This window comes from Hemibagrus wyckioides, linkage group LG17, assembly GCF_019097595.1.
Source record: "Hemibagrus wyckioides isolate EC202008001 linkage group LG17, SWU_Hwy_1.0, whole genome shotgun sequence".
Taxonomy (NCBI): domain Eukaryota; kingdom Metazoa; phylum Chordata; class Actinopteri; order Siluriformes; family Bagridae; genus Hemibagrus; species Hemibagrus wyckioides.
Window position 1 is genome coordinate 17,210,553 of NC_080726.1, and position 14,414 is coordinate 17,224,966.

The 14,414-nt window shown below is 42.3% G+C and overlaps 1 protein-coding gene across 5 annotated transcripts; it reads right to left on the bottom strand.

The window, feature by feature from the left end:
- Positions 1–2,615: 2,615 nt before the first annotated feature.
- On the bottom strand, positions 2,616–13,846 carry mffa (mitochondrial fission factor a). 5 transcript variants are annotated; one of them, XM_058414070.1, is made up of 8 exons: positions 13,816–13,846; positions 12,476–12,698; positions 11,648–11,802; positions 11,379–11,470; positions 7,373–7,537; positions 6,256–6,309; positions 4,151–4,223; positions 2,616–3,538 (listed from the first exon to the last, which is right to left on the bottom strand). In XM_058414070.1, the coding sequence occupies exons 2-8, from the start codon at positions 12,696–12,698 to the stop codon at positions 3,407–3,409; spliced, it is 894 nt and encodes a 297-aa protein (XP_058270053.1). In that variant the 5' UTR covers positions 13,816–13,846; the 3' UTR covers positions 2,616–3,406. The 5 variants fall into 5 exon arrangements, with proteins under 5 accessions (XP_058270053.1, XP_058270052.1, XP_058270054.1 ...); XM_058414069.1 differs by having other exon boundaries at positions 13,695–13,834; XM_058414071.1 differs by having other exon boundaries at positions 13,746–13,827.
- Between the last annotated feature and the right edge of the window lie 568 nt (positions 13,847–14,414).

The following is a 14,414-nucleotide window of genomic DNA, read 5'->3' on the forward strand; positions in this document are numbered from 1 at the left end:
CCTACGTTCGAATGCTGTTCATAGATTTCAGTTCAGCATTCAACACAATCATCCCTCAGCAGCTGATTAAGAGTCTCCTGGGCCTGAACACCTCTCTCTGCAACTGGATCCTGGATTTCCTGACTGGGAGACCTCAGTCAGTCCGGATCGGGAGCAGTATCTCCAGCACCACCACACTGAGCACTGGAGCACCTCAGGGCTGTGTGCTCAGTCTATTGCTGTTCACTCTGCTGACTCACGACTGTGCAGCAGTGCATAGCTCCAACCACATCGTCAAGTTCGCCGATGACACGACCGTGGTGGGTCTCATCAGCAAGAACGACGAGTCAGCATACAGAGAGGAGGTGCAACATCTAACAGCCTGGTGCAGAGCCAACAACCTCTCCCTGAACGTCGACAAGACCAAAGAGATGGTTGTTGACTTCAGGAGAGCACAGTGTGACCATTCTCCGCTGTCCATCGATGGCTCCTCTGTGGAGATCGTCAAGAGCATCAAATTCCTTGGTGTCCATCTGGCGGAGAACTTCACCTGGTCACTCAACACCAGCTCCATCACCAAGAAAGCCCAGCAGCGCCTCTACTTCCTGAGGAGGCTGAGTAAAGCCCATCTCCCTCCCCCCATCCTGACTGTGTTCTACAGAGGGACCATCGAGAGCGTCCTGAGCAGCTGCATCACTGCCTGGTTTGGGAACTGCACCGTCTCGGATCGCAAGACCCTTCAGCGGATAGTGAGGACAGCTGAAAAGATCATTGGAGTCTCTCTCCCCTCTATCACAGACATTTACACCGCACGCTGCATCCGCAAAGCCAACAGCATTGTGGCTGACCCCACACACCCCTCACACACACTCTTCACCCTCCTGCCATCTGGAAAGAGGTACCGGAGCATTCGGGCCCTCACAACCAGACTGTGTAACAGTTTCTTTCCTCAAGCCATTAGGCTCCTCAACACCCGGGACTGAACTGTTCTACACTCTCACACACACTCTCACTCAGGACTGAACTGTTCTACACTCTCTCACACACACACACTCTCTCACTCAGGACTGAACTGTTCTACACTCTCTCTCACACACACTCTCACTCAGGACTGAACTGTTCTACACTCTCTCACACACACACTCTCACTCAGGACTGAACTGTTCTACACTCTCTCACACACACACACTCTCACTCAGGACTGAACTGTTCTACACTCTCACACACACTCTCACTCTCTCACTCAGGACTGAACTGTTCTACACTCTCACACACACTCTCACTCTCTCACTCTCTCACTCAGGACTGAACTGTATACTAACTCTCTGTCTCTCACACACAGATACACACACTCTCTCTTGACTGTGTGGACGCACACACACACACACATAATTTATATTGTTCATTACTTACTGCACTACCTCTACCTGTCATCCGCTGCTATAATTGTATTTATGTTTATTCTATTTGCACTACCTCAACCGCTGCTGTGTATTTTTGCACAATATTTTTGCACAATACTTTTTTTTCTACATCATTTCACTTTATCTATTTTATTTCACTTACATTCCAGTACACGTTCTTTTATTTCCTTTCAGCGCTAAGTGTCCTGTGTTCTTTTGTGTTGTCTTTATTGTATTTATTGTCTTATTTGCACTGTCTTGTCTATGCTCTGTTTGCACCTAGCTGCACACTGTGCACTTTACGTGGCTAAGACAAACTTCTGTCCTAGCTCTGTGGTGTTGTTTGTTGTTTTGTGTTGAACTTGTTGTTGTATGTTTATGTAGCACCAGGTCCTGGAGAAACGTTGTTTCATTTCACTATGTACTGCGCCAGCTGTATGTGGTTGAAATGACAATAAAAGCTTCTTGAATCTTGAAACCACACACACTCACACTCACTCCTATGGGCAATTTAGAATTACCAATCAACCTAATGGACATGTTTTTGGACTGTGGGAAGAAACTGGAGTACACCCATGCAGGCACGGGGAGAACATGCAAACTCCACACAGAAAGGCCCCTGCCTGTTCGAACCTGAGATTCAAATCCAGGACCTTCTGTGAGGCAACAGTGCTAACCACTAAGCCACCGTGCTGCCCCAGTGACCGATATAATAATACAAATCATGTCAACATGAATCTAACTGCAATTCTGATAAATGTTTTAAGCACAGGCCTACGTTTAACATCTTACTGTCTATTGTTCTCTGGGAGAAATTCAGGTATTAATTGAAATGTGATGATAAATGTTCCACAGATGTGGTATTCTGATGCTGTAGCTCATCCATCTCAACAAGGTGTTCCTGCCTGCCGATCTGGAGGTTTGTTTTTTTTTCTCGTCCCGTTCTTAATAAACTCTAGAGACAGTTAAGTGAAAACCTAATGTTCGATGTGAACATTAACTGAAGCTCTTGACCTGCATCTCCAAGATTTAATGCACTCTCTGCTGCTATGTGAATAGCCGATTAGATAACTGCATGAAAGAACAAGCAGCTCTATTAAAGTTTAAATAAAAAATAGTAGTGATCAGTAGTGATCAAAAACTTCACTCATTATGAGACTCCTTTGAGTCTCCTTTCCATTACGATCCTGTTTTATTGAATATAAAGGGTCAGGAAAAAAAAGAGAGTAAATATGGAGGTACCATTATTCTTTATTTAAACAGAAGTGCTCTGTAGTTATAGTATAGTGCATATGGATGAGAAAGAGAAAGAGAGAGTAATTCTAACATCATTATGGTCATCTTATTCCAAACATGGTCTCAAATCCCAAACATGATCATCACATCCATCACAAGAAAGACAGAACAGGACGTTACAGAAGATTTCAAGACGTGGCAACAGCTTTACAGAAATCTGAGGTGATGGCTATCGTCACAACATTCCTTAAATACTATTATTCCGGCTATCAGCAGGCATGTGTCTCAATTCCTTGGGTCCATATTTACACAGTTCAGACGTTCAGAACGGGCTCATCGTTTTCCATATAGTTGTGTGAATACAGACAGGTGTAAAAACTGGCCGAATACGAGCGCAAGCCTCTGTGATGCTGAATTTCATCTAAGAGACTAGTTTTATATATATATATATATATATATATATATATATATATATATAAAAAAGAGAGAGAGAGAGAGAGAGAGAGATGAGATGAGATTCAGCACCACAGAGCCTTAAGCTTGTATATGTTTCTACACACATCTGGTTCATGCACGGCCTTCAGCAACGATGTCAATGTTTAAAATAAAAAACAAAACAAAAACACAAATATACACGAAGAGTAGCATGTCCTGTGGCTGTAGGAGTCGTCCTGTGCAGGTAGAAAGGCTCACCAGCTTTGGGACACGAGCGCAGAAACCAGGGCTGATGTTTGACACCTGAAGCGAGGAGGCGGAGCTTAGATGAAACCGGGTGTTTTTTGTTTAACTCAGCGGCGGAGCCACACCCAGCTGTTAATCAGCCAGAATGCCACGGTGATGGAGTACATGATCATCTCACGCTTGGCTCGCTCTTTATTCTCTTCCTCTAAGAGCTGCAGCCTTCGGTTCAGTTTGATGATCTGCACAAGAAAAGTGTGAAGAATCTTTAAAAGAAATCCCTGATTCGTTCTATCGTTACTATAGCAACAACTCAGCGACGGGGGCTTCGTCTGGCCGGCGCTCCACATCGCCAAATAAACATTTTGTTAGTTAACAAAACACCCGTAATCATCAATACGGTGATGTTTTCTGTAAGATGTTTATTTAACATTAACAGAAGGAGTCTCCAGTCTCAGCGCTCTGTGACACCATGGGGAAAGTCTCTCAGCGACAGAAAACTCTTCAGCTTTCTCATTTATCTGTTAAACTGCCCCCCCCCCCCAACTTTAGCAACAACAAGCAACATAAAAACAGAAGCGTGTAATGTAACAAATGTTTCTTGCATCTAGAACCCAAGTCAACACAGAAACTTCCACAAAATTAAACTAGAAAACGAAATGATGCAACATTTTTTTATATTCTTAAATTGAAATGAAAGTCTAACCAGCTTCTCATTTTGAGAAATGAACTAAAGTCAATATAAATTTTACCTTCTAACTTCGATAAGAACTCAAATGTGCAGTATGTGATCCGTTTCTCACCAACATGTTGGGGTTTTTTGTGTCATGTTTTCATGTCTCTGCGGTTTTTACCTGTCTCCTTAAAGCTGTAGCGTCTGCCACAGCCAGATCTTCTCCCCCTTCCATAGTCGTGTCCAGCGCAAATCTGCAAGCAAAGTTCACATTACATTCACAAATATTCCATGAACATAGATTTCAGACACTGATACACACTTTACACCGATCAGCCATAACATTATGAGCACTGAGAGGTGACGTGAAGGACACTGATTATCTCCTCATCATGGCACCTGTTAGTGGGTGGGATATATTAGGCAGCAAGTGAACATTTTGTCCTCAAAGTTGGTGTGTTAGAAGCAGGAAAAATGGACAAGTGTAAGGAGTTTGACGAAGGGCCAAATTGTGATGGCTAGATGACTGGATCAGAGCATCTCCAGAACTGCAGCTCTTGTGGTGTGTTCCCGGTCTGCAGTGGTCACTATCTATCACAAGTGATCCAAGGAAGGAACAGTGGTGAACTGACGCCAAGGCTCGTTGATGCACGTGGGGAGTGAAGGCTGGCCCGTGTGATCCGATCCAATGGACGAGCTACTGTTACTCAAACTGCTGAAGACGTTAATGCTGGTTCTGATAGAAAGGTGTCAGAATACACAGTGCATGACGAGTCAGAGCTGTTTAGGCAGCAAAAGGGGGACAAACACAATATTAGGCAGGTGGTCATAATGTTATGCCTGATCGGTGTATACTCTATAGTAAGTTCAACATGTTCTGCATGGTATATAGCGATTATCCACAGTGTCTCGCATAAACATTCTGGTATTCAGGAAAAGTATCAATCAGGGTTATAAATAAAAAATATCCCAAACATTAGATATGGGGCACTACTGAATATCTTACAGAAAATGGAAAGAAAATTAGAAGACTACAAGGAAAATATTCTAATCTGATGAGAGCAGAAATTCTGGCCTTGCTCCAAAGCTCTATGTTTGATGGAAACCCAATACTGCTGAGCTCACTGAGAACATTATCCTCACAGTGTAGCATGGTGATGGTACAATCATGTTGTGGGGATGTTTCGTCGATAATTCTTCCTCTTCCTCTTCCTCCAGTGATCAGTAAGATTTTGCTCTTTCTCCATCTCTTGCCTACTCTCAACTTAACCTTCTTTTGTTGGCTGACCATTACATGGGTCACTCCTCTATCGATAACTTTAATATATCGTCTATCTTTAGACATCTTCACATGTGGATTTTTCGTTGGCATCCATTCCTTCCCTCATCAGTGGCCCTGTTGTGTCTTTTGATTTAAAAACTCGCCCGATCATCAGAGTGATCTTATTTGTAAGAGAGATGTATGGATGGATGGAAGAAAGGAAGGAAGTAAAGAAGTACAGGCCAAGGCTTACCTTCTAACAAGACAACAACATTAAGCAAACCTACATTGAAGTGATTCAAAACCAACAACCTGATTACTTAATTATGAAAATAAACAAACCCCCAGCTAAAACCCAGATGTCGGTGGGCAAGCAGATCCAGATGTGCACAGACAAATATGCCAGAAAACCTGCAGCTGTAACTGTAGACAAAAAGCGGTTCTTCAAAGTACAGACCCAGGGGGGGTGAATAATTATGCAACCAGCAAAGGCCTGTTTTTTATTTAATTAACTTTTGTGTCACAATAAACCTTCAAAAATCCGACAGTGATACATAAACCAAACGGCAATTTAACTACAGTTTAGTGCCAGAATGTGGAGCAGTTAAAGGAAGGAAGGGGTCAATATTTATGCAAGGCACTGCAGATAAAGCAGCATAAACCTTCCACAGCTGCATGTGTGCTTATACATATAAATATTTTTGTGTCTAAGAAAATTCTTTCATTCCTCATTCCCGGAGAATTGCGCAGCTCCGTTTCCTTTACAGCTCTTTTTTCCTTCTATACTATACGCTCTCTCTAAACGACCTCATGTCTAAAACAACGACCTTCATAAAGACTTACAGATTTGTTCTACACTCAAATAAGCAAACATCTCTGACCCACTGGACCTAAAACAGGACCGGGTTCGAGATGCTGCGAGTTCTTTACAATCGCTGTGGATTAAAATGAACCTTCAGACGCAGATAAAGGAAAGAGCTGTGGGAGAAGACTGAGGGGAGGAAGGACGAGGTGAGAGGAGTTACCTGCTGTCATGCTGGAGGTTAGAGGAGGTGGAACCTCCCCTGAGAGAAGGCTTACTGAGGAGGAGAGAGAGGAGGAAAAGAGAGAGAGAGAAAAAAAAAAAGAATAGAGATAAAGGAGGACAGAAGTAGCTACACACCAAATCTCTGTCTCTCTCATACACACACACACACACAACACTATCAGTCAAATATCTGGACCCAGCAGACGCTAATAAATATATTTATCATCGCCTCAAAGCTCACTATTATTTAGAGATCTCATATAATAAAAATATTTGAGACGTCTAAGAAAAGATGACAAGAATGTTTAAATCAGGAATTCTGTTCAGAATTTAAAACATGAAATACATTTTTTCTCTGTAACTAATATTAATAAAGAACGGTTTGACTGGTAGTGTAAACACAGCGTGAAGTTCTACTGCACATCACAAACTAGAGCGCAAGCAACAAGCCACATGCAGTGAACTGTGACAATCCTGTAAACCTGCAGGTCTGTACGTGTGAGATTTACTAATCCCCAATAACTCTTAAGACAAATCGGTGGCTCCTCCGAGTCATGGAGGAGACCGGTGAGTCTAAGTTTAATCTGTAAACATTAGTGTGTGAAGAATGACCTCAGTCTCATCAACGACCGAAGAAAACGGGATGGAATGTGATGTGACATAAGGACATGAGGCTGGAGGGATTATTTATTAAAATATATCAGACTTTTAGGAGTAGTGAGGAGAATGCTGAGTCAATCTGTACTACAGGAGTTTGCTTAAAATAATACAAAGAGAAAAATAATAAAATTATTGATGAAAAAGGAAACAAAGACATCAGACATCCATCAATAACCAAGTTTGAATTTTTTTTTTTTTTTGTCGGCTACGTATGAGATGACTCTGTCTCTGACTCGCAAACACCTGCTCAGCCTCTACCTCAACCTCAACCTCAGAGAACGAGAGGAGTGTGAGATGGAGAAACAGAGCAGTTGAAGCAGACTCCAGCTGAGCAACGATTCTAAATCATCACTAGTCTACAGCACACGGCGTCACACACTATTACACAGACATGCAATCTCACATCAAGCAAGAACCCGGGGTCAAAGGTCAGTGACGGGGCAGAGACGCATCACCTGCGCTGGTTCTCATCCAGGACCTCCAGAAGCTGCTGGTAGGCCCGACGAGTGCTGGACTGGAGGAAGGAGAGAACGCCGCGCGCACCAGACACACCCTGCACCTCATCAGGAGGACGACGGAGCGACAGAGCACGCAGAGTGGACGGGGAAGGAGGAGAAACACTGACCACACACACGAGACAGAGAGAGAGAGACAGACAGAGAGACAGTGACAAGAGAGAGAAAGAGAGAGACAGACAGACAGAGAGAAACAGAGAGAGAGAGAGAGAAACAGAGAGAAAGACAGACAAGAGAGAGCGAAAGAGAGAGAAACAAAAAGAAAGGGGGGGAGAGTGACGAGAGAGAGAGAGAGAGAGAGAGAGAGAGAGAGACACAGACAGACAGACAGACAAGAGAGAGCGAAAGAGAGAGAAACAGAGAGAAAGGGAGAGAGAGAGAGAGAGAGTGAGAGAGAGAGTGAGAGAGAGAGTGAGAGAGAGTGTGAGAGTGAGAGAGAGAGTGTGAGAGTGAGAGAGAGAGTGAGAGAGAGTGTGAGAGAGAGTGTGAGAGAGAGTGTGAGAGAGAGAGAGAGAGAGAGAGAGAGAGAGAGAGAGATGGGGGCATTAAGTAGGAGGCTTCAGGATTTTAATATTTAGAGAGGAAGCATATAAAAAGTGAGCATGAAAACCACAACAAATACTGTTTCCTTGAAAAATAGATTTTAAAAAATGAAATATACACATGCATTTCTAATGCATACATGCTGCCACATGAGGAAAAAATCCCCATCAGGATCTTGTTTTTATGAGAAAAGCATTTCATCATTATGAGGAGAACATCCTACTACTGTGAGAAAACATCTGGTTTATTCCAAGTGGGATTTGGTCGGAACTTGTAAACATTTCTGTATTCCTATCTGGAAAAGGTCATGGCTACAATTACAGATTTTTTAACATAACAGTGAGGCGTTTTCTTGTAGCAATAAGATGTTTCTGGTAATAACAAGATCTTAAACAAAGAGAGAGAGAAAGATGCTAAAAGAGAGAATGTAATGGAGATTATTCTACAGCGAGTGTTCCTAAACACTCAAATCTGATTGGTCAGACATTTGATTCATTTTCTATAACAGCAGTTTACACTGGATAGAAAATGAACAAATACCTTTAACTATAGACACAATTATCTTTAAAATGTAAATAGTTTAAAATGTGAGTATTTATTCTCTATTTTAAAGATAATAGAAGTAAAGCTGTAATGTATACACAGATCAGCCATAACATTATATTAGGTGAAGTGAATAAGACTGATGATCTCCTCATCATGACACCTGTTAGTGGGTGGGATATATTAGGCAGCAAGGAAAAACAGGCAAGGGTAAGGATTTGAGCGAGTTTGACAAGGGCCAAATTGTGATGGCTAGACGACTGGATCAGAGCATCTCCATAACTGCAGCTCTTGTGGGGTGTTCCCGGTCTGCGGTGGTCAGTATCTATCAAAAGTGGTCCAAGAAAGGAACAGTGGTGAACTGACGACAGGGTCATGGGCGGCCAAGGCTCATTGATGAACGTGGGGAGTGAAGGCTGGCCCGTGTGATCTGATCCAACAGACGAGCTACTGTTACTCAAATTGCTGAAGACGTTAATGCTGGTTCTGATAGAAAGGTGTCAGAATACACAGTGCATCCCAATTTGCTGCGTATGGGGCTGCATAGCCGTAGACCAGTCAGAGTGCCCATGCTGACCCCTGTGCACTGCCGAAAGCACCAACAATGGGCACATGGGCATCAGAACTGGACCATGGAGTAATGGAAGAAGGTGGTCTGGTCTGATGAATCACGTTTTCTTTTACATCACGTGGCTGGCCGGGTGCGTGTGCATCTCTTACCCGGGCAACACATGGCACCAGGATGCACTATGGGTAGAACACAAGCTGGCAGAGGCAGTGTCCTGCTTTGGGCAAAGTTCTGCTGGGAAACCTTGGGTCCTGCCATCCATGTGGATGTTTCACACGTACCACCTACCTAAGCATTGTTACAGACCATGTACACTCTTTCATGGAAACAGTATTCCCTGATAGCTGTGGCCACTTTCAGCAGGATATGCACCGTGCCACAAAGCAAAAATGGTTCAGGAATGGTTTGATGACCACAACAACTAGTTTGAGGTGTTAACTTGGCCTCCAAATTCCCCAGATCTCAATCCAGTCCCAATCTGTGTGATGTGCTGGACAAACACGTCCGATCCATGGAGACCCCACCTCACAACTTACAGGACTTAAAGGATCTGCTGCTAACATCTTGGTGTCAGATACCACAGCACACCTTCAGGGATCTAGTGGAGTCCATGCCTCTAGGAGTCAGGGCTGATTTGGCAGAAAAAGGGGGAGTAACACAATACTAGGCAGGTGGTCATACTGTTATGGCTGATTGGTGTTTATATGACGTGTTTAAATAAAAAAAAACATTATGGTGTTGTTTTAAATTTCTGTGGTCTAAGAGTAATAAAACACTTCTGTTGTCTAGTGTTTTATCCCTGATGTAAATTTTGTGGACTGATAAAGAACGACAAGCATAAAACATGAAGGTTGAAAGAAAGAAGGAGAGCATGAAGGACAATAAACTGAGATGGAAGTGAGAGAGAATTAACGGAAGAAAAAATAAGAGCAAAACACGGCTCAACCGCAAGTCTACACACACACACACACATACACACACACACACGGCTACAAAAACAAACTCCACTAACATCAGCACATAACCTTGACCCAAACTATAGTCAGAAAGTTCTTTGGTTTTTATGAATCTAGCAAATTATTAGATTGGTCTAACCAAACAACCCGGCTTAAGAACTGATGAAACTAAGAGGAAAAGCAGACAAAAAGATGTGACATAATAAATGTAAAGGATAGTGCTTGATGTTCACTGGGAAGGATCTTAACGTGTAATATAAAATATCAAGATTGTACTCTTCATCCTTATCAAAAGTGCATGCAAGCAAGAGAAAACAGCATGATGACGTCATAATTCTGTCCAATTCTAGCCTGCTCTGGTCACACCTCAGATCATCAGACAGCTGCTGATTCAAGCCCCGCAGCGAACGCTGAAGACACCATTCATTAGATCCGCAGTGTTTACATCCAGAGTTTGGCTAATCTGAATGAACTCATTTCCGTCTGCAGGTTCTGTTTAGAAGTTTCCTAAACTGCACCGCCTGTAGATGATTTGGGTTTGTGTATGTGATCTGTGTAACCTGATCCAGAGTTATGTGCGTGCAGGGAGTCGGGTTTATCCGCCGATCGTGCTTTCGCCTATTTAAAGGGTTTTTTAATGATTTTCCCTCTTAGCAAAACACCATCCGGATACTGTTATTGAATAGACGGGGGGGGGAAAGAGAAGAGATTGTGATATCCATTCTACAGCCAATTCAACCCCAGAGTTACATTTAAACAGACTAAACTGTATAATGTGAACTGTGCTTTCTTACAGGAATGTTAATTGCAGAAGCGTTTATCTAATGTTGTGATATCAATAAAAATAAAACTTGGTTTTGCTTAAGTGGCTGTATAAGGCTACGCTAACATGCACAGCAGGGTGTGTGTGTGTGTTATACATGCGATGTCGCAACTCACCCTCTTCAAAATGACAGCACAGACAGACAGAGAGAGAGAGACAGAAACGGAGAGCACGCTGTGTATCAGGTTGTGATGGTGGAGTAAGAAGTATTCCGCGCACACAACCCTTTCATCACACACACACTCAAACACTATCATCTCATCAGCCTGAGGTCTACACACAGATTCAGACATTGTGCCAGTGCGATAGGGGCGCATTCTGGAAATTCTTTTCACCGGAGGAACACAAGAGAGAAACATAGAAGTGTTCCTCAGTATCCATGTGATCAGACATGTGGCTTTTGGTTACTGAGGTTAGGGTTACAGTAAGAGTTAGGTGTGGTATAACATTAATGGCTGTGTTAACAAGGATAGTGAGGAAGGTGTGTGTGTGTGTGTGTGTGTGCACGCTTACGAGGAGTCGTTTCTGGGAACCTGGCTGTTGTGGCGCACAGCTGTGTTTTCACTGACTGAACGTTCTCTGCGTGCTCGGGTCTGCGTGCGTACCTGTGTGTGTGTGAGAGAGAGACAGAAGGACAAGTAAGACCTTGTATGATTGACACACTTACATTTTTTCTTCTCTGTCCACAATGCAATTTTCCATAAACCTCGCATCCGCTATCAGTACAACACCTCCTCCCCGACCCTTCCCCTTCTCCTCAGAATGGGTGGACCCAGCATTACCTCTTCACTGGACGGCTCCATTTCCAGGAAGTCGAGGGGCCGCTCGTTGAGAGTGAGAACCCGTGGAGGAGTCTTCAGAGACAGAGTCTCAAGTGGCGTGGACTGGATCAGATCCAGATCTCTCGGTCTGGAAAACTGCGTGTCTTCCTCGTCTCCTACAGAGGAGAGATCTTTCCTTTATTCTCATCACAACTCATCAATATATCTTGATTGATTGCTTAAAAGCACATAGAAACAACAGAACTGTATTTTAACAGGAATAGAAATCTGCAGTGCGCTCGTCCACACAGAGCTGACTCTAATTCCCTACTGTATTTATTTACACTAGACACAGGATGAGCAGCACCTTTATATAAGATGCAGTTTAGCAGGTTGGTAGAGTGGTTGGTTGTGTGAAAGGACAGAAGTAGCTAGCAGAGATAAGAGAATGAGGTAGACAGCCATCATATAACTCTCTTGGTAGAACAATAGCCAGAACATACATGGTAGTATGGAGGAAATAAAGATGCTAGCCAGACTTAAGATCTTTTTTCTACCTGCCAAGCGAGGACAGAACACCATATCTCAAACATCCGAAACACTGGACAAGCCTGGAATGATAGCATTTATTTTTCAAGGTTCTCAGGCTTGAATGACTCGACTCATTTCACTGCACTGACTTAAAAAAGTTTCAGTTGGATCAATTATTTTCCTGACCCAACAGCAAAGACATTAAAACAGCTGTATTATGAACAGCTTCATGCTGGGTTTCGTTAGTTCCTGACTCTCATGGCTATGAGCCTCACACTCGATGTATATAAATGACTCTGTTAGAAAGGAATCTCTAACCTGCTATGATGATCCTGTCAGGGACATGCATCATGGACGTGTGCAGCAAATCATGGCCTGGGTTGACGCCACCTTCCTTCTCCTCGCTGGTGTACGGGGCGACTTTCAGCATCTCAGGCACACGCATGCGCTGGCTGATGCCCTCCGTGTACTGAAGCTCGTAGTGGATGCGGTTCATCTCGGCCATTTCGGCTGTGGGAGACGGGAACGCCGCTCCGTTCATCTGCAGCGGAAAAGCAGACAAAAATGATTACTTTAGACTTTAGGACAGATCGGAAAAAATAAATGTTTTCCTGTACAAAAATCTAGAACATTCTTCCACGAATACATCACTCAGCTTTGTTGCGTTTTTTATTTTGTTTTATACAGTTCAACTGCATGCTGATTGGAGCACTGGGATTTATCCCTCGCTTCATCTCTATCTAGAGAGAGCGATGCAGCGGCGCTTTAATCCTTTAGTCTGTTCACCTCCTCATCTGTACAAGTCTTTGAGTCCTGTATCTGCTCCGGCGTCTCCACTACTTCTACATTACAGGTTTCATTTAAATAACATGTGAGAAAACATGCTCTCGCTCGTCAGCAACATGGCTATCAAGCGTTTTTAATAAAAATGAAAGGCATCTTGTTTGTTAATTAATTGCAAACATCATCTTGGGTAAATGACTATAGAGTAGAACAGTTACTCCAGTTACAGTAACACCACTGTAACCTGTCAGTGATCATTTTCCTGTAACTGCAGGTCACAGAGTGTTTTATTACCTTTCTTAGTATTATTATGATTTTTACTACAAACACACACACACACACACATCCTGTACATTTAGACTATTTCTATTTTTGGGATTTTTGTTGTTTGAGGTCTACAATGAACTCACCAGGTACACATATATACATATACATCTTAGGAAAACTGTTATAAATAGTTATAACTGTACAGAAAGGGAAACTGAAACTGGTGTTTACAAATCATCAAACCTGTAACCTCTCAACATAACACAAATTCCCTTCAAGAAAAATACAAAGACTTTCCCTCTCAGTGTTTCTCACACACTCCGTGTCCAGTCAGGGACACAGCAGAGCACGCGCACTAAATAACAACAATAATTTCACACAAAATGGAGGAAAGGTGTTTTAGGTCTCGCGCGCAGTGGCAGCTAACCGAAAACCTATCGCTTATGTTTATATTCACTCCAGGAATAACGCCCGTAAATAAAATCACCTTCTCCAAAGCCGGATTCATCTGATAAATTAAAAATTAAACTGTATTAACTCAGACTCAGGATCACACAGAAAGCTCCATTACAGAGAGGAGAAACACCCGAGTGAGTGAAGCGACTCACACAAACAACTCGCCTCCCGATCACCGGCGAAACGGGTTTTTCCAAAATAAAAGTCTTCACCTTCAAAAAAAGTCCTCAGGTTTTCACACGATGAGATTTTTTTTTTTTAAATGCGTTCAATACAAAAGTAGTTACATAGAGTACATTTACATCAGTTATAAGTTATATAAAAAAAACCTCTATATAAATAAAACGCAAAAGAAAATGAAAAAGAAATGAAATTAAACGCAAATAAAATTAATTTATTGAATATATTGGCTTTAAAAATGTTTGCAAGTTATAAATAAGATAGATAGATAGATAGATAGATAGATAGATAGATAGATAGATAGATAGATAGATAGATAGATAGATAGATAGATAGATGGAGGGATGGACTGACGGAAGGACGGACGGACGGACGGACAGACAGACAGACAGACAGACAGACAGACAGATAGATAGATAGATAGATAGATAGATAGATAGATAGATAGATAGATACTAAAAAGGTAATAAATAAAATAAAAAAGGAATATAACAAAAAATACTAAATACCCAAATTTAAGGGTAAAAAAATCTAACAAAAAATCTAACAAATATTACAAAAATATTTTATA

Coding starts and splice junctions, on each gene's coding strand:
- mffa (XM_058414069.1), bottom strand. CDS start 13,715: ATGAATCCGGCTTTGGAGAAG. Junction 12,699..13,694: donor TGAATCCGGCTTTGGAGAAG/GTGATTTTATTT, acceptor TTTCCGCTGCAG/ATGAACGGAGCGGCGTTCCC. Junction 6,310..7,372: donor CTGGATGAGAACCAGCGCAG/GTGATGCGTCTC, acceptor TCTCCTCCTCAG/TAAGCCTTCTCTCAGGGGAG.